A 19,465-nucleotide genomic window follows, 5' to 3' on the forward strand; every position below is an offset into this window, starting at 1 on the left:
CTGAGGCAAGGAGTGGAATGGTTTGACTGACAGGGGGTTTCTCCTTAATTACTTTTTCCACAAAGTCAATGTCAGGAGAGGTCTCCCCTGTGTCTAATTCGAAATGCGCTGCTGCTTTGCGCAACAGTGCATTAAACGTAGGATGGTCATCTATAGGAGATGTATTCCTAATAGGTGAGTCTTTGAGAGGAGATGGGGCTATGGCATCAGGGTCCGAGTACGCTGATGGGGACTGCCAGGGGTATGAGGTAACTACTTCTAGTTCTTCTCCGAAGCCCCCTGCACCTGTATCTGGATCTTCTTTAAAACCCTCCTCCTCTAGGTTTCGTTCTTTCTCTACACCCAAAAACTCATCCTCTTCCTGAAAATGTTGTTCCTCTTCAGTAAGGTCTTACACATCTAATTCCTCATGTGAAGGATTAAACAGCCTAGGAAATTTGACCCTGGAGTCCTTCTCTTGGTCTTTTGGGTGTTGGTAGATTTTGGGTTTCCATAAACCTTTCCATCTTCTCCATACAGAAATGGAGTCTCTCCGAGTTTCATGGGGTACCACTGAGTAGTCTAGGGGGGGGAATTGGTGTTTTCTGCCTGGAAACGCTTTGACCTCTCCCACAACGTCGAAGAAAGGTTTCCGTCGCCGTCTGAAAAGCCTTCCGGTAGGCCAGGAGTCCCTCTAGATGAAGGGAGCAGTTCCTGGCTCCCCTTCGGCTTTTTCGGCGTGTCTTTAGCCCTTTGCGCGGTATTCAATATGTCTTTCGTCGTCCGCTTATGGGTATTGGCAGAAACAATCCTCGCTAGGCTCTCGACAAGTAAATTGTCTGTGGAGGTTTCTGGTCTCGAGGTTATGGGCGTTGCATGTTGTACTGCGACGGGCGCTCTTACATGGAGCGTTACGTCGGATGGTTTGGGGGTAGCGCCTTTATCTGTGGAAAGCCCAGTCGCTGGTCACGGCTGCGTTTGCGAGTGGGTCTTTAGACTCTTACGGTCTGGGGTAGACGCCAGGGTGCCCTGAGTCTCCTTCGGCGCTGATGGATTCTTAGTCTTCGACGAAGAAGAGCCGTGGGTTGTGTGCTTATGGGAGTGAGTCTTTTGTGCGTCCTTGTCGCCGGGGTGTTCATCCCCATAAGCAGGCGCTCACTCGAGAGGTTTAAGGCTTCCGCAACGGAGGTCGTGTTATCACCTTCCTCGTCACTTTCCGCGGCGGCGGGTGAGGAATCGGACTTCGACATGGCGTAGACGGCCACCTCTTGACTCTACGTTCTTTTAGAGTTTTGGGTTTTAAAAGCTGACAAGCCGCGCAGCCATCTTCTTTATGATCGAGTGACAAGCAACGATTACAGCGTTTATGCTTGTCCTTCCAGGTGTACTTGCCCTTGCAGCCCGGGCAAAACCTAAAGGGTGTCCTCTCCATAGCTGAGGCAATAATTTGTAATAACAACCCCAAAGGGAAGGGAAAAGGAAAGGCATTCTCGAAGAGAAACAAGATAGTTCCACCCCCCACTCGCCCTACTGTATGTTGGCCGGCGAGGCCAGGCCACGTGTTCGGCAGCGCCGAAGGATCTCCTCCGTCTCGTCTCCTCCGTCGAAGATCTTGTTCGGCGGAGAAACAGCTTCGCAGCTACGTCGAAGGGAGGGATCTATGTGTTAATGTAATAAGTCAGGACCAAGGTCCTGGAAATATGTTTTGCAATGTCTCTCGAGGAGCTCCGCGTAAGGCGACCAAAAGCTGGGCGAAAAAAAAACAATCTGGGGGACCTAGACGCGTGAGGGATTGTGGGTACACCGCACGTCACTATAGGGATAGTGTTACAGACACGCCTTGTCGACGTCCCCTTTTCGACTACGAAAAATAAAATGCAATACTCCGCAGTGACCACTGGATGTCGGACCTATGCACAGCATGTGAGTCTAAGCAGATTAACAAACAGTATATTTTCTTTTTGCATGCTATTTTCCTTATAGATGAAAGGCTCGTCACACAGCCAGGTAACCAATTTTAGCATTTTATATTACAAATGCATAAGCTACAGAGCTTTCTAGTGTGAAATCTTTTGAGGAATAAGCCTCTTCATTTTGGCTTCTCTTACTTTTCTAATCATGAACCACAAACCTTTATTGACCTTATGACTTTTATTTATTTTTTTCTTCTCTCCAATCCGGATGTTTATTTGCAATTCTAATGTATTGTAAAATGCATAGTGTCTAGCCCTGAAGACGGAACACGTTGCAAAATGCATTGCCAAACACTATTTGGACACATCTGTGGGTGCATACTGCCTAAACTACTATTAAAGAATGTGGGAGAACCTTTCACTTTTGGTCATGAACCATCCTTTTTTTAAATACTTAAGGATCTAATGTGAAAAATAAGAATATACTTGCAGTTTGTTCCACGAGCATCGCATGAGCGTACTATGAACTAGTGATCCTTTTCCTAGTTCTTTCTCCGTCAATGTCGTGAATCCTTGTGCCAAGGACTTATTGGTACTCAAATCGGCTTACTTTGAACTATTCTTCAACATATTAGTGGTCACCACCCTCTTCCTTCTACATCTTTATGGCACTGCCACAAAGCTAGAAACCCTGTGCTGACCTTCACCAGAAGAGTACAAAAAAAACCTTTAGTGCAAACCCCGGACTTCCCATTGCAGACACCTACGTCAGTGCTTCATCTAGAGGTTTTTACCGATATCCTTTTCTCTGTCCCCCTCTCCTGATCTCTGGATCCCCATCTCATCGCCAGGCTCTCCCTCTCCTCAAACTTCTCTATTAACAGTGGCACCAAGTGGGAAGTCCTCTTGGCTGGTTTCACGTCCTCTTGTTGCTTTGTTAATGTCTATCACACTGGCACCATTCTGGTTCAGGGTCCACAAACCAACTGCCTTCTATTTGACCGTATCTTGCCTTCTCTCATTAACTGCTCTCCCTCCTCTAAATGACGTACCACGCCTCAGAAAACCTTCAAAAGTACTGACTATCTCCACCTGGCGATTAACGCCTGCTCAGCCAACCAACGCTCATCTGACATCGGTCTCCTTCTTGAAGACCCTGACTGCGACCTTCTCGCTCTTATCGAGACTTGGTTAAATGCCAGCTCAGTCACTGCCTTTGACTCCCTTCTCCCTGACGGCTTCAAGATCATCTCCAAGCCTTGACCTCACTGCAGTGGCGGAGGGGGAGGGGTTGCCTTTAGTCTTCCCTGAATGGGTTCCTGCTTCCATCTTACCTACCCAGACCTATTCCTCCTTTGAAACCCTGGTTTGCAAGTTGGTTACCTCTCCTACCTCCACCCTGACCATTGCTACCATCTACCAGCCTCCAGCGCTACTCCCTATAGCTCTCTGAATGGGCTGACTTCTGCTCTTTACTTACTCCTACCTCCTAACCTTTCTCCTGGGTGATTTCAACATTCAACTGGACTTCACCAGCTCTGCATCCACTCAATTCACTGACCTCTGCTCCTTGCTTTCCCTCTCATTCTCCCTTCTGGGTCAACCCACACAGCTGGATGCCCTCATACACTGAACTCTTTCCCCCTCACCCCCCCCACCCCCCGCCCCATTAGTCACTCCTCGCTCCTGGTCAGACCACTCTCTCCTCTCATCTGGGTCCCATTGGCCCCCTGTCCCTCCCCACCCCCAAAAGTCACAACAGCCTCGTTCATGCACACCCGCTTGATGAAACAAGTGACTGCGACTGACTTTGCCTCCACCTTCACCTCCCCCCCCCCCCCCCAACCTCAGACTCTACCCTCAGCAACCTCCATTTTTCTATCACCAACACTCTTGGCATTATTGCCCCAGTCATGAGGATCCGTCTGAAACCTGCCTCAAAGCGTAACGCTTAGTACAACACTGCACTTGCAGCCCTGAAATGAAAGTGCAGGGCTGCAGAACGGAAGTGGCTAACCTCCGGCTCATCCTCTGGCAAACTGGCCTGCCGCCTGCTCCAAAGGCATTACAGACTCGCCATCTGTGTAAAGAAAAGAGCCCACATTCAGGCATGGGTCTCCGGCGCATCCAATAACTTGGATGAACTTTTCAAAATCTGCAAGAACTAGCCAACCCCTCCGCAGTCTCCTCCTTCCCAGGCCCTCTGCAAGGTACTGGGCTCACACTTTGCCCCCAAAACTCAGGACATTCCAACCTCCCTTTCTCCCTCACAACCCATTCCACCCTGCCCCCTCTTTACTCCTCCTTCTCTCCTGTCACACCTGAAGAAGTTACCAGAGTTGTCCGCTCCATGAATGTCTCTTCTAAACGGGTCTCCACTTGCTCATCCAGAACCATCAAGAATAACCTTGGCTCTCTTGCCCCTGCCCTCGCGTAATTCTGCAATCACTCTTTTATTACTGGATCGTTCCCCTTCCCAGCCCCCTAAGCACTCCCTTGTGCACCCACTCCTGAAAAAAAACCTTCCTCTGACCCTACCTGCCCTGCCAGCTATCGCCCTCCATCATCCCCTTCCTGGGGAAGCTACTTGAGAAGCTGGCTTTGCACCAACTTAACTCTCCCTGAACTTTTTGGTGGCCTCCATGACTATCGATCTGGTTTACGAGCATCCAGAGACACGGAAACTGCTCTTCTGAACACCCGTGAAGGACTGCTCCCATCTCTGGGCTCAACTCCCCAGCTGTCTTTATCCTTCTCGATCGTTCCTCTGCATTTGACAGTTAACCATTCCTTCCTCATACAAAGGATCCACAATACACTTGGTTTCTCGGAATGGGCGCTGGATTGGTTGTCCTCTTTCTTCACTAACCGCTCTTCCCTGTGGTGTCTCCCAGGGCTCTATACTCTCCCCCGGCTCTTAACATCTACCTTGCTCTTGTTGCACGCCTCATTTCCTTTCTCCTCCAACTTCCAGTGTTAGGCAGACAACACGCTGCTCTTCAGACTCCCTGCTGACCCTTTTGCACCCTCCATCATCCTTGACTGCCTATCTGCCATCCAGTCCTGGTGCACCACCAATGATCTCTGCCTCAACGCCTGTAAAACTGAGATCCTTCCCATTGAGACCCCTTGCTCCCTCCTTCCCATCACTCTGGCCTTCCGCCTTGGGCTCGCCCCATGTGCCTTCAACTGAAGCCGGAAACCTTGGAGTCCTATTCGACTCCTCTCCTTCCTCCCCCACACTCAGGATATTGCCAAGAAGTTCCTACTCAAAGGAATTCTACATTTTCTCACTTTCCCTCAGAGGCTCAATGTAACTTAAGCCCTGGTTCTCTCTAGAACAGCCATTCTGCGACCCCTTCAGCTTATTCAGAATAGGGCAGTGAGACTTATCCTTGACCTTAAGCCCAGGGACTGCATCTCTCCTGCACAAGTCTCCACTGGCTCCCGGTTGCTGCATGGATTAAATTCTAATCCCTCTGCATCATCCACAAGGCTGTCTGGGACCAGGGGCCACATTATCTCCAACTTTATCTCACCAACTTTACCTCACTAAATACTCTGCCTCTAGACCACTTTGCTCCTCTGGCATCAAATCTTTGTGTAAAGCGTTTAGCTAAACCGACGGCAGGGGTCGCTCACTTTCCTCTGCAGGCTCCCTCCTTTGGAACAGCCTCCCTCTTCCCCCTGCACCTTGAGCAGGATCTTCTGAAATTCCAGAAGCTCCTTAAGACTTTCCTTTTCTCCTCCTCCCCTCCTCATCTGCTAATCCTTCAGTTGCTGAATCTGTGTCCTTGGCACTTATGCATCTTCGGGGGCTTGAACTCCCACTCCAATTCTTCCCAGCGCCTGTCTATTCATGGCACTTTGCATCTGCATACACTCTGCTCTGAAGACTCACACTTGCATCTCCTGCAGACCAGGCCATGTAGCACTCCACACTCCTAGCACTTCGTCCATGGCTCACCCATGAGGTTGGACTCACCCCCTTTACCCTCTTTCTTTCTGCACTTGCATGTTCTGAATACTCACAAGGCATAGTTGGTTCGTCCTTCTACCCCCCGCCCCCCATCTGCTCTTAAATATTGTGTTGTAATGTATTTCCCACCCTCCCTGCCCTGTGGGTGCTTTGAAACCGTATATTCTTATTGTATGTGCGCCTAACAACCAAACAATAAATAAGAGTAGCTTGAAGTCCACCCGCCATGTTGCCGAGTGCCTTCTGACCCTGCCCTCAGTCAATGCAAGGTGTGCATTGGTCAAGTGGTCTCTGAGGGTCTCTTGTTTGTTGAACCTGGATGTCCCCGCAACGGTCTATGCTCTCCAGAGGAACTGAGAGACAACCAGCAGTGATTGCCCTTGAACACGCAATTCGACCCTGCATGATGACTACTCCAGTAAGACAAGTCTTCCCCAGCGATTTACTGTCACCTGGAACCATTTCTACCTCAGCTTTTGGGGGCATGAGATCCTTAAGTTTCTTGAACCACCTCTTCCCCATTGGATTTGCATTGGGTGCAAAGTTCAGTGTACCACAACAGTACTCAAGGCTGGCCCAGGACGGTGTTGTCTGGGTCAGTACTTTGGGGGTTATCCTCTTGGACCCTAGGGCAGGTAGCTGCTTCCAAGGACTCTACAATTTGACACAAGTCACCTTTTGAAACAACTTCTTGCTCCACTCGAACTGCCATCTTTGGCCTGGACTCCTTAGCTGAATGGCCTCTCCAAGGATTCTCACAGGAACCTTTTTCTGAAACTGTACACCCAGGATGAACTTCTGAAGACTATGTCTGTTTTAGTGTATTTCACTACGGTCTCTACTTTAGCTTTGTTTGCTAGATGCTTGTGATACTGAAGTCGTGTGCAACACATAGTGGGTCACCTATCTAAGCTATATGTATGTATTTTTCATTTTGACTTTTATCTCTATTTAAAGTGTGCCTTAGTGTAGTACTGCAATGGATTAGTAAGTTTTGTACTTACCGTGCAAGTCTTTTTTACTATTTCTGTACAGTGTTAACTGTACTACACAATGGTGCCCCTTTCTTCTTCGTTCAGCCGTACTGCTTGGTGTATGCTACTTAAGTAGGTTAGGTCATCGGGGGTTGTGAACGCTTTGCTAAATCCTCCTCAGGTGGTGACTTTGAAAGTCTTCTTAACGGGAGTGCAAGAAATAATTCCAGCCTCTTGGCCTAAAGTACCTTCCAAGTCACTTTACAGGAGTTTTCATGTTGTTCAAAAGTTTGCTCTACCACATTTCTGTATGACTGGAGCTTCCTACCTCAAGGTGTGCAAACCGGAGGCTATTTCGGGAAGACAGCTGTAAAATTGTGAAAATGGTTCCAGCAAAGGACTTTCGACCCATCCAGTGAGGAGGGCTAGCAGGGTGACGGATAGCCCAAGAAGGACTCCAGTTTTTTAAAAATGAGAATTGGAACAAAGGCAACGGACACAGCCAGTATTACCAGCTCCTTAAAAAAAGCAGCACCGCTTTAAAGATCCTCCAGTAGCAAGTAAGCAAAGCTTCTAAAATTCCAGCAGAGTTGATGTTTGGTCAGGGTCTCCGCCAGATCTACCCATTCACTCATATGCTGGCCTAATCCAGCCCTCCAATCACACAAAAGGGCATTTGCACAAAGGTTAGTCTAGCCCTAAAAACCATCAAGTGCTTAAGACCGCCAACAGCCTGTGTATTGGCCGGTCTAGGGCCAGGAACAGTTCTAAACAAGGTAAAACCACTACAGAGGGTGCAGGGCCTGTCTCAGAGGTAGCCCATGTCGGCACAACAGGCATTCCAGGCCGGCCTCATGGTTTGCTCAAACAAAGACCCAAAACAAAATGGTACAGAGCAGGACTTAAAAAAAGAAAAAACTTAAAAAAAAAAAAAAAAATGAAAAAAATAGATTTGTACCCCAGTGCCTACCATTATGGCATATTCGGCTAATAATGAGCTAAAATTTGCTGTGCCCGCTGTGAAGCCACAACTAAATTGAGGCTTCTACCAGCTTACTCAATGAAACCATTCTAGGGTGGTCTCGGAGCTAAATGGACTACCATAGGATAACATGGAAACGGTTGCAGAGACAGGGAGACTTCAGTAGAAGTCCTCTGACCACAGAAATAAGACACAGATCCTAACTATCAAAGGTGGTGTCCCATAAAATGGGGCCGTAGAACCCCCAAAAATGCAATTGTGCTCCAACAGCATGCTTTGCCAGAGGAAAGAGTGCAGTTTGTTCTTGCTTCTAACTGGTTTGCTCCACTCAGCATTCTTAGGCGATGAAGAATAAAATAACAAATGTAAGACTACTATGAACATATGGCGTAGAAAAGGCAGTTGTGGTCATAATCTGGTCACATTAGCTTATAGAACTCGTATGCACAATTAAAGGGATTTTCTCATTATCATTTCATCGAAATGCTACTTGTTAAATGTGTATTTTTAGCATGCAAACAGAATAAGTAAAGAGAAATCTGCTTGTTGATGCTCCTCCCCCATCTGCACTGAGAGAGACTGGGAATTAGTGATGTGGAACATGTGCAAGGGAGGCCCTTGCGCATGACACTGACACATTGTGCACATGATGCATCTGTCCCCTCCTTAGGGCTGATGTCCTGCAAATATGGAGGTTGGGGCATACAAGTATTACATGTTCCCCCCCCCCCCACCCCATTATGTTACTAGTGTTGGAGCGTATATTCCCCATACCCCATTTGGAACATAGGTCAATCTTAATCTGCAATGGATATTTGGTTCACAGTTTGGAAATCTGTAATTTATCTATTTTTGTTTAATTTTAATTCAGTTTGTAAAGATATTGAACTTTGCGCATTACTGTTTGTATTCTTAAAATGGCACCAAATAAGCCTTTGTGGGGGAACCCTTGCTTTTTTAACAGGCAACACTCGTGTCATCAGGCAGTCCTCCTTGCAGAAGTTTCAGGATGAGATGGACATAGTCATGAAAGATCCATACCGCGTCGTCATGAAGCAGACAAAGCTACCCATGTCCCTGCTCCACGACCGAATTAAACCGCATGTAAGTTGATGTGTAATTATCATGTTACATATGCTTACTGAATGTTTGGTTCTAAACCTTCACAGCACTATCCTAAAACTGCATGTTTTTTTCAGAACTATTCACTGAAATACATTCATGTGTTTTTTATTTTTTATTATTTTTTTTGGGTAAGATTGTAAGAGGAATCCAATATCCATCTAATTGGACGTTTTGTAATTGCATACTTCCCGTTTTTGTTTTAACTTTGTGTCGGTAAAATGAACTCTTAGGTAGTCCCTTTTAGTTATGATTTTACCATACATTTTCCACCAAGAAGCATTGCCCTTTTTCCAAATACATCTAATAATACTCTCTATTGGGTATACTTATCTTGAAAAAGATTTGTCTAGACCTTATGTTGATGGTTCAGGAAGATCAATCCATACCTAGATTGCTAGTCTTCTCTCCAATTGCCTGACTCTCAAGGATGAAATTCCTAAACTGACTCCTGTCACTTCTGCCTCTTCACTAATCTTTTTGTTCCAGAGAATCCCCCATCCAATGACCTTACTGGCAATATAACCCTATGTCCCGGGGTGACAGGAAGACTGCCAGGTCAGTGTGCCCAAAGGTACCATGTAGTGTGTGTTGTCAACACAAAGAGCAGGGTAACCTGGTTATCTAAATTCTTGTAGGGAGATACAAGATAGAAACAAGACATGGAGCCTCATTAAAAGTGTGGCAGTCCGGAAGGAATGGTGCCAGTAACTACGTACCTAATTATCGGAGGAATTCCGGATAACACAATACGAAGCCGGAGGAGATAGACCATAATTATAAATAGAGATGGAGCTTTAGGTAACAGGTTGTGTTGTCTAAGGTAGCAAGTTAGCAGACCTTATATTTACTAAAATATCCTTGTTTATTTTTAGTAAACATATTGTTAACTTAGTAAATACCTATACATTCAATTGCACTCATTGTTCTAGTTACAACAATAACATTTTATAAAACAGCAATTCTGATTGGAATTTGTCAAGACCAATAGATGATTCTTGTTACAGTGAGAAAGTTCGGAGTGCAAAGCGATAATTCATTTCATACAATCTACAATTCATTAACGTGTATAATACTTGTTTGTCTCTGTTACAATCCAGAGAGTTAATATTTCAACATGTTTCTGTTCTGGAGAATTGAATACAGAACATTCATCAGGAGGATGGTAGTACAACAGAATCCTATTCATTAAGTCCAAATAGAGAAGGGGTAAAACCGTACAACCTGTAAGTTTAAAAGAAACTAAGTGTAAACTATAAAACTCTATCGCCTTCAATCAGTTCAAAAAATTGAAATTGGAACCTATAAACTGAGGGTTGAGATACCTTAGTAGGTTCTTGTGGGGGCAAACAACTTTGTTAGAAAGGTTAAGGACTCCTAAGTAGGCCTTTGGTGCCGATAATGCAAGAAGAGCAAAACCTAAGCTCTTCGTGGTTGCAAAAGTAGTGCAGGCATAATCTAACCAGAGAGGTGGACATCAAGATGACAACCAAGGAGAGACAAGCACTCGCCTCGGTAGATTTTAATCGGCTTGTGAGTGAGGACGTGGGAGGATCCAATCTATTCGAAGAACAAGTTACTTACCCCTAGTAACGTTCTTTCGAATGGATGTTCCTCCCACGTATTCCTCATCGCCCTCCCAACCTACCCCACAGTAGAATTTTCCCATGCTATTACAGCTTTCGCTCCTTCAAATCGGAGTATGGTAATTCCTGTGGTTATGCAGTTTTTTCTACTGTAAGAAAAAAACAGAACTGAAGCCAACGGGCGCTGGTCATTCTATATATACCTTCAATGACATCAGACGGAGGCCCTTGAGGGACATCAAGTCGACGCACAGTGCCCTCTGCCAAAAAAACTATTCAGAAGCAGCTAGAGCTGGATATCGAATATTATACGTTGGATGAACATCCAGTCGAAAGAACGTTACATGGGGAAAGTAACTTGTTCTTTATCCCCAGTAGTCCGAGCAGAACCCGGGACCTTGGTTCTTGCCTGAGAAACTAGGATGACATGACTGGAGCAAGGTCGGAAAGAGTTACTTTTCGGAAAGATGCCCGAAGAAGCAGTTCCTGGAGTTCTGTTGGAGGGAAGAGTTCCTTGAAGAGGAGGCGGTCTAGGACTGAAGAAATGTATGATGTAATTCCAACGCTTTTCACAGGCTTAACCGCTTGTCACTTTACAAGTGATTTTTCTACAAACTCTTTAACTTTGCAAGACTTTCTTACTGATCTGAGTCTTCAGGGAGCCAGGACAGCCATAGTCAATTGGAACACAGGCTATACTGCCTCTGCTCCATAGCCTGTGTTCCAATTGACTATGGCTGTCCTGGCTCCCTGAAGACTCTTATAGTCCATTGACTTTGATATTGTTTGTCCCTCTTGGGTGGTAGCTTGTCGACTGTTCCTGCTGGGAAAGGTGTGTCTAGATTTCATTAGGTTTAGCTGTCCTCACATTTACTGAGAACCTGTTTAACCTTCCTTTTAACCTTTCCTTTCTGCAACCTCAGAATCTGCAAAGTAGAATTAGTGGGATATATAAACGCCAATACTGTCCTTGTGTTTGAAGTCACCTCAGGGTGTAGGATTTGTGTAAGAAGCGTATCCAAAGATTATCCACTAACTTGATCTGATTCTGAAAAGTAACTTTGAAGTATATTTACCTTGTTACATGAATTGCCTTTTTAAAAAAAAGTAATCTTTATTTAATTTTAAATCAAACAGAACAATTGGTGAGAATCGTAAAACAGAACAACTTTCTAGCAAAATTTCAAATATATAAATATCAATAATCCCATTAGTAATCAACCTTTTCCAAAATCCCCACCCCTGTCCTAATTCAGATTCTAAACTCAAACTACATTCACAAACAAAACACCATGACATTAAAGCAATGGTTCGGTCAGAATTATTATTGGCCAAAAAGATGGCCAATATCTAAAATATATTTTTTTTATTTATGACCCTATGGAAAGTTTCGAGCAAATGAAGCTCAAACTTTAAAAATGCAAGCACTAGGGGGCATCCATTTTGTGAAATGGATGCAGCCTGTGCTTGTGTTTGCAGCACTAATGAAGCAAAAGCCAGTCAGCTGTAGTAAAGAAAAGCTACCGCTGGGTGGCTTTTGCTTCATTGGTGCCGGACTGCAGGACGGGGACCAGCGACTACAGGCAGGAAAGCTGCAGCTGCATCTCGTTTTTTTTTTTTTTTTTTAAATGGGTACTAGCTGCAGGTTTTTCTAAGTTTTCCGGGATGGAGGAGCCCAGAAAATGTAGAAATAAAACCGCAGCTTTTAAAAGGTTGTATTTATGTTTGCGGTAGCTTCAGCTTGGAGCTCGGCTCCAAGCTGAAGCTACCGCAAACATAAATACAACGCGGTTGTGTTTCAAAAACGTTGCAGTTTTTCTTTCTAAGTTTCTCAGGCTCCTCCGAGCCTGAGAAACTTAGAAAGAAAAACTGCAGCGTTTTTGAAACACAACCGCGTTGTTTCTGCCTGCCGTGGCTATCACTTTGGGTCTCCGGTGCACAGGCAGGGGAGCATCGGAGACGTAAAGTGATAGCCAATGCAGGCAGAAACACAACGCGGTTGTGTTTCCATGCCGCAGTGTGTTTACAGCAGCTTTCACTTTGGAGCTCTCGGGCTCCCCATGGGGAGCCCGAGAGCTCCAAGTGAAAGCCGCTGCAGGCAGAAACACAACGCAGGTGTTTAGAAATGCTGCAGTGTTTTTGCCTACAGCAGATTTCACTTTTGGGCTCTCTGGCTCCCCACGGGAAGCCCGAGAGCTCCAAAGTGAAAGCTGCAAAAGGCAGAACCACAACGCGGTTTTTGTAAATGCTGCAGTATTTACAAATCCAAAAACGTTGTTGTTCTGAATGCTGCAGCTTTCGCTGAGTCTCCTGGACTCCCTCAGGGTTGGGGCAGCCTAGGAGACTTCCAGCAAAAGCTGCAGCATTCAGAATAACAACGTTGTATTTGTGATTGCCGTGGTGATCACGGCAATCCCAAATACGTTATATTTTTACTTGGTGCGCCTCTGCTTTTTGCCTTCATTTTACGTTTTCTGTGCTTCCCTGGGCTTGGGGAGCACAGAAAACGTAAAATGAAAGTGAAGGCAGCCTCCTCAGCTCTGCTCAGGCTGCAGTAAGAAAAAGCTCCCAGCTGCTTGTTTAGTGCCGCAAAAGCAGAGCCGAGGACGCTGCCTGCAATCGCAAAATGGATGTCCCCTAGTTCTTGTAATTTTAAAGTTTGAGCTTCTTTTGCTCTAAACTTTCCATAGGGACTTAAAACAAATATCTAAAATATATATATATTTTTTTATTATTGGCCATCTTTTTGGCCAATAATTCTGACCGAACCATTCCTTTAACCCCCCCCCCCACCCCCCATCCAACACTATAATTTCCAATCCAAATTTCTCTACACCTTACCCAAATAAATCATTAAAGGAATCCCAACTTTCACAGTATTCAGTCTCCCGATGTAACCGATGAGCACGAGACCTTTCACATCTTGACAAAAAGCACAAATCAACCAGCCAGCCTTCATCATGTGGCTTTTTCTGCGACTTCCATACTTTCATAATGTTTTACTCCCGTCATCAGTGCCCTATTAATGCAATCCGCACCACCACAAATTTCCAAACCCCTTCATTCAAGAGGAAACCTGCAGACCTGAAAAGTTGGAGGAAATGGACTTTCCAACACTAAATCTACATGTTCAAAAACATCCTTCCAAAAGGTAAGCACTCGTTCACATTCCCACAACATATGTAAATAAGTTCCCCTTGAACGAGTACATCCCCAACATAAATCTGAAGCCATCAAACCCCTCCTTCATTCTCACTGGGGTCCAATAAATGCGTCCTAAGATTCTTTGAGTATATTTCAAATTCAAATCCAAAACGCTTATTTAAAAATTGATGTTAAATAACTATTTATAACTGAGACCTTGAGTGTAAGTGTTACTTGGCTACTTGTATTTCCGGATTTCATTTGTAGAGCAATACAGCTCCCATTTACCCCTCTTGATTGGCCTGGCTGCTCAGTCACACTAACAACTTGTGTAGTACAGACCTATACCAAAAGGTGGGTCACCTAATACCAAGTAGATAAGTGTTGGGTAGTGTCTCACACAGTGTGACTACATCAATTCTTACCTAACAAATACTCCTTTCATTTAGTTCTATAACGTCTGGCCATTTGATATCTCCTGTATATATTTAAATGTTGAAAACACAAGCACCTGGCCAATTACATAGTCGAGCAAATATGAAATGTGTTCTTTTTGAGGTTTGATAGCAGAATTGTCATTTGATGTTTAATGAAAGTCCTTATTTCCTGGAACTATTACTACCTAATGGTATGCCAATGTTATGATACAAGAGTGCAGAGAGGCAAGGACTCCATGCTAAATTCTAAACCTAATTTAATGGTCAAATTGTTAGTGCTTTTGGCAAAACGCCGTACATAGAACCTTTATCACCACACTGAAGTTGGTACTCCTTTATCGACCTCAAAAGATGACAGGCTGAGTTGGTCTTGCTGGGATTTCAACCTGCAACCTACAGATCGCAGCACCAAGCGCTCGACCGACTGTAGTATCCCATTAGCTAACATCCTTCAGAGGTCAGTAAACTGAGTATCGACTGGGGTATAATAATTACAGTGCCTGGATGTTGGACGAACCATGCATCAAAAGCTACATAAAGTGAAATATCTTTCTGGATTGTTACAGGGACAGGTTTTGCTGAGTTTCAATTTCAAATTTAACTTTGTTTGTTTTTGTACAGCGCTTGCACGTCCTCGAGTCAGGTTTTGGATATTTTAATTGTAGTCTTGAAGCTTTGAGAGGTTATAACACCTTTGATTGGTTTAATGACAATCCCTCAACCTTGAGCAAAGACACAGCTGCCACTGACTATAGTAATGTGCCCCATTGACTTCAAGTTTGAATGGATGTATACTAGACAATGCATTTTACACACTGATTTTAATTTCTGTGCTAATTCCCTTCAAGTTTAAAGACCCCCAGCTCTTTTGCTGGACTTTAGGATTTTTTAGTTTTCATCCTGAATTGAGACCTTTTTCTCACTGTCATGCATTTTGGTCTGATTTGAATTGTGTGTGCAGTGTCCCAGAGAAATCCTTTTAGATTTCGCATAAGGTTTAAATACCTTTTCTTGGGTGAACTACAGTTGCCAAGCATAGTAAAGTGAAATTGGCTTTACTTACATTTTTAATACGTAGGGCTAGCACACCCCATCTTATGTGGATTTACTTAGTGGCTCCTATTCCTATTTACTCATGTAAACATTTTTGTTACCCTCACTACCTTAAATGGTTAAAGGGCTGGTGGCAGTGGTTTAGTTTTCCTACCATTGTGCTTTTCTACCTCAGACTGGCTCCTCAGCTGCAGTATAGAACCCATGTGTGACCATTGTGGTGATCTTTTTTTTGCCATTTCTTGTTTGTGAAGTCTTTGTTGGGTTTTACTCTGCGCACCAAACCAGGTGTAACCCCATTTTGCCTTTTGGCGGGCTTCAGTACTGAAACCCGCCTCCTGGCTCCAGTGTGTCTGGCAGGTCAGGAAGTGAGGGAGGTGCTCAAAACCTACTTGTCCTTAGTCCTTAGTCTCCTTGGTTACCTGAATGCACCCAGCCCTGATTGACTGGCTGTCCTTTTAGCCACCCTGCTGTGAGTGAAATCTAGGCTGTTCATGAATGGGATAAAACTGCATAAAAGGCGAGGCTTCTTGGACTGAAGGCAGTCAACCACTGGAAGAAACATCTGATGAAGGAATCGTGAAGAGAAGCTTGTTGCATCTTCCTGGACCGTTTTAACTTCTGGTGAAGCCCTGCTGCTGTGCCGAAACTCCTTTTCCGAATCGACAAGAGAAGCTCAGCAAAGAACTTCTTCTCTTGGGTAAGTGGGGCAAACTTTGCTGGAAGACTTTCCCCAATTGGCTGTACTACTTTGCTGCTGCTTGAACCACATGCCAGGGGTCGAAATCTGTAGTTGAGTGCAACGTCTGTAAGCTGGCCAAAAGCTCCATGAAGAGTCTGAGGACCTGCCCGTTTGATTTCTTTTATGAAAGGCTTCAGAGAAAAGAATTGTTTCAGGGGCTTTTCTCCATGGCTTGCAATTACATGCATATAAATAAAAATCGAAAGGCGTGCTGGTTTCCAAGTAACATGACTATCCCTGCCCTCTGCTCTAAACCTGTGATAAATGTCTGCAGGAAAATAAAGCTGTCGTATTTGCATGGTTTTCATGCGTAAAAAGGCCTGGTATGATCCTTAGCTGGAGGCCTGACGATACTGTGGTGATGACGACCAATTCTTGACCTTCTCACCGCCAGATTTAGATCAGCCAGTAGCTGTTTATCCTGTGATTGATCCATCCACTCCTCTAAGGTCATCATGAATGTTTACCTCAATGGCACCGTCTTGATCCAAGGTGCTCAGGTCAACCTCCTCCTCTTTGATAGATGCTTCCCGCGCCTTTATCAAATGCCTTTCCTCTCCCGCTATCCCTCCCGTTTCGGCTTCCTTCCCGCCACCCTCTGCCACTACTCTGACACCCTCTTCCTCCTCCTCAGCTACTTTGCCCTCTCCTCCTACCTCCTCTGCCCTCCCTCAGGCTCCATCTACACCTCCACAGGGATTACCTCTGATTTGCCCTCCAGGAAGTCTTTCAAAGATTGCCAACTTTCTCCACTTTGCCACTCTTAACTCTTCCCTCAGCCATCAAGCACTCCTGACATCTGCCGTCTCCTGAAAGAACTCGACCTTGACGTCCTTGGTCTCACCTGGACGTGGTTCACGCTCGGCTCTGTCACAAGCTTTGACCCTCTCCTTCCTGATGGCTACAAAATCCTCTTCCCCCATATCCAACCGTTCCGGTGGGAGTGTAGCCCTGAGCTTCCCGGAGTGGATTCCTGCCTCTGGCATTACTATGCAGTCCTACTCCTCATTTGAATGCCTGGTCTGTAGGCTTTCGCCCTCTCCTGGCCACTCTCATTGGCTACTATTTGCTGGCCACCTGGTCAGATCTCCCCCTTCCTCTCCGAGCGGGCAGACCTCTCGTCCTCCCTCCTGGCCTCAACCACTCCACTCCTCCTCCTTGCAGACTTCAACATCCACCTGGATGCTTACTGTCCTACCACTGGCCTCCTGATCTTTGTGACTCTTCCCCCCCCCCCCCCCCCTCCCCTCCCCCTTCTTACCTCTGGTGGACTTGCTCTGCAGGTTACACCCTTGATGTTCTGATCTCCTCAGACCTAACCCTCTCTCCTGGATACTTGGCACCTCTCGCCCACCACATCGCTGCACTCTGCTCCAACTTCCAATGCTATGTAGATGACACTCAGCTTATTTTCAGGCTCCCCTCTGCCGCCTCCTCTCTATCTCTCGTCCCGGATTCTGTCTGCAATGCAAGAATGGTGTACCGCCAATGATCTCTGCCTGAATGCAAGCAATATTGAGATCCTCCTTATCAGCACACCCACACCTTTCCTTGCACTCTGGCTGGCCTCGTTGGCCCTCTTCCTGCTCCCACCTGCGTAGTTAATAACCTCAGGGTTATCTTGACTCCACTCTCTCCTTCTCTCCTCACATCTCTGACTTCTCTAAGAAGTCAAACTACCAAATTCACCTCCTTGGAGGTATTCTTCCCTTCCTCTCCTTCCTCCCAGAAGCTCACTGTCTCTAGAGCCCTGGTCCTCTAGGCTTGACTACTGTAACTGCCTTTTCTTTGAAATCTGCTTGCCTCTACTCTCCTTCCTCTGCGACTCATCCGGAACAGGGCTGCAAGACTTGTCCTTGGCCAGGGATCTTATCTCTCCAGCACTGAAATCTCTCTATTGCCTCCAAGGATCAAATTCAAGACCCTTTGCGTTGTCCACAAGGCCTTCTGGGGCCTGGGACCAAAATATCTCCATATTTCTCTTCTGAAGTATCTCCCTACTTGAGCGCTTTCTAGCTCAAGGAGTTGGAGGTGGAAGAGCAATCGCTTTTCCAAGCAAAGAGCTGGAGGCAGATCTCTCTTCGGCTGGCGCCTTACTCTAGAACAGCCTCCCTGCCGCTCTGAAACTTGAGCAGAACAATCTCTGGTTCCAGAACCTGTGCAAGACTTTCCTCTTTGCTTCTGCCTTCTCTCTTCCCTGCTGATTTTCTGTCCATCACTGAACTGGTTACTTGGCTAACCTCGGCCCAGGTCCCTACCCCTCCACCTCCATTTGCACACCTGCACCGCCGCCTGGCAACCCTGCACTTAGGGTAGGGGCTATATGTTACCATATAGTCCCTTACCTTCACTTCCCAATCACCTGCAGCCTGCACTGAACCCTTGCACTGCCACCTGCTGGCCACACTTCTTTTTGTTTTGTTGATCATATGCCCTGCACTTCTCCCCCTCACCTTCCCCTGGTACTTCTCCCCCTTTCCCCTCCCTGCACTTGTGCGATCTCAATTTCACAGGGCCTAATATGATCGTTGTCTTGTGCCTTAAAACAATTGTGGATAGGCGAGCTATAAATAAAATATATCTCATCATACAATGATCTGCTCAAAAGGGCAACAGATCACTTTAAATAACATACACACAATGTTCACCAAGATTTATACTTCATAGACAAAATAATTGAAGAAAAACCTGCGATAGGTCAATTTATACCCTTTACTTAAGTCAATAAATAAAATAATACAACCCTCTCTAGTTACATCATCTCTTACCAGGGCTGTTCACCCCAGAATAGACTTTTAGGCCTGCACCTTCTGACCCTTTGTACATCAAGGCTCATCTCAAACCTGACTCCTTTGTGGTTACCACCACCCGCAAAATAGCAGGGACACCATTAGCTTCTGCTGAGGCATCCCCAGAGAAAGAGCGCAAAAAGCTTTTTGCATAAGGTGCAACATCAGCTGCATAGCAGGTGTGGTTTGCTAGCACAACCCTGCTCTCCAGTTAAAATGGGTCCCTTTGGGATAAAGTACACACAACTAGATTCTGTGCCAGACGCTAGTCTTACAGAAATTCTAAAGACCGTCAATGAAGGTAGACCAGTTGCAAATAACGTTATTAAAGGCTACATCGATGGAGCAGATAATGCAGACAGAATTGTTGCAGATGGAACCTTACTTAAAACGCCATGCCTGGCTAAGTCAGTCAGGATTTAAATTGGCAGCATAAGAAATTCTGTTAAATATGCCCATTGAAAGCAATGTGCTCTTTGGAAAGGCAGCAGATGACGCCCTTGAAACAGCCAAGAAATAACACGAGACTTAAAAAAATCTCGAAGACAAATTTGAAACAAACCATACGTTCAAAGAGTTGTCTTTAATACACCTAGGTTTTTTTCAAGGTCAAAGTTACCTAAGAGCCTCTTAATCTACATTCAGCCAAAATAAATATCCAAACGCAGCACAATTTAGCAGGGGTAGATCTCTGGCTGCAGCATCTAAAGGCACCACTGCCCCAAAAAAGACGCTCTAGTTCAGGTCCCCTCCCATGTTACCCCG

The 19,465-nt window shown here is 45.5% G+C and overlaps 1 protein-coding gene across 1 annotated transcript in view; it reads left to right on the forward strand.

Moving 5' to 3' along the window:
* Positions 1–19,465, forward strand: part of GNL2 (G protein nucleolar 2) — a 448,358-nt gene that overhangs the window by 138,292 nt on the left and 290,601 nt on the right. The window contains exon 4 of the mRNA XM_069622651.1: positions 8,792–8,931. Within this exon, the coding sequence (XP_069478752.1) occupies positions 8,792–8,931 (140 nt within the window). The remainder of the gene's footprint in view (positions 1–8,791; positions 8,932–19,465) is intronic.

This window comes from Ambystoma mexicanum, chromosome 11, assembly GCF_040938575.1.
Source record: "Ambystoma mexicanum isolate Mex_15411 chromosome 11, UKY_AmexF1_1, whole genome shotgun sequence".
Classification (NCBI taxonomy): domain Eukaryota; kingdom Metazoa; phylum Chordata; class Amphibia; order Caudata; family Ambystomatidae; genus Ambystoma; species Ambystoma mexicanum.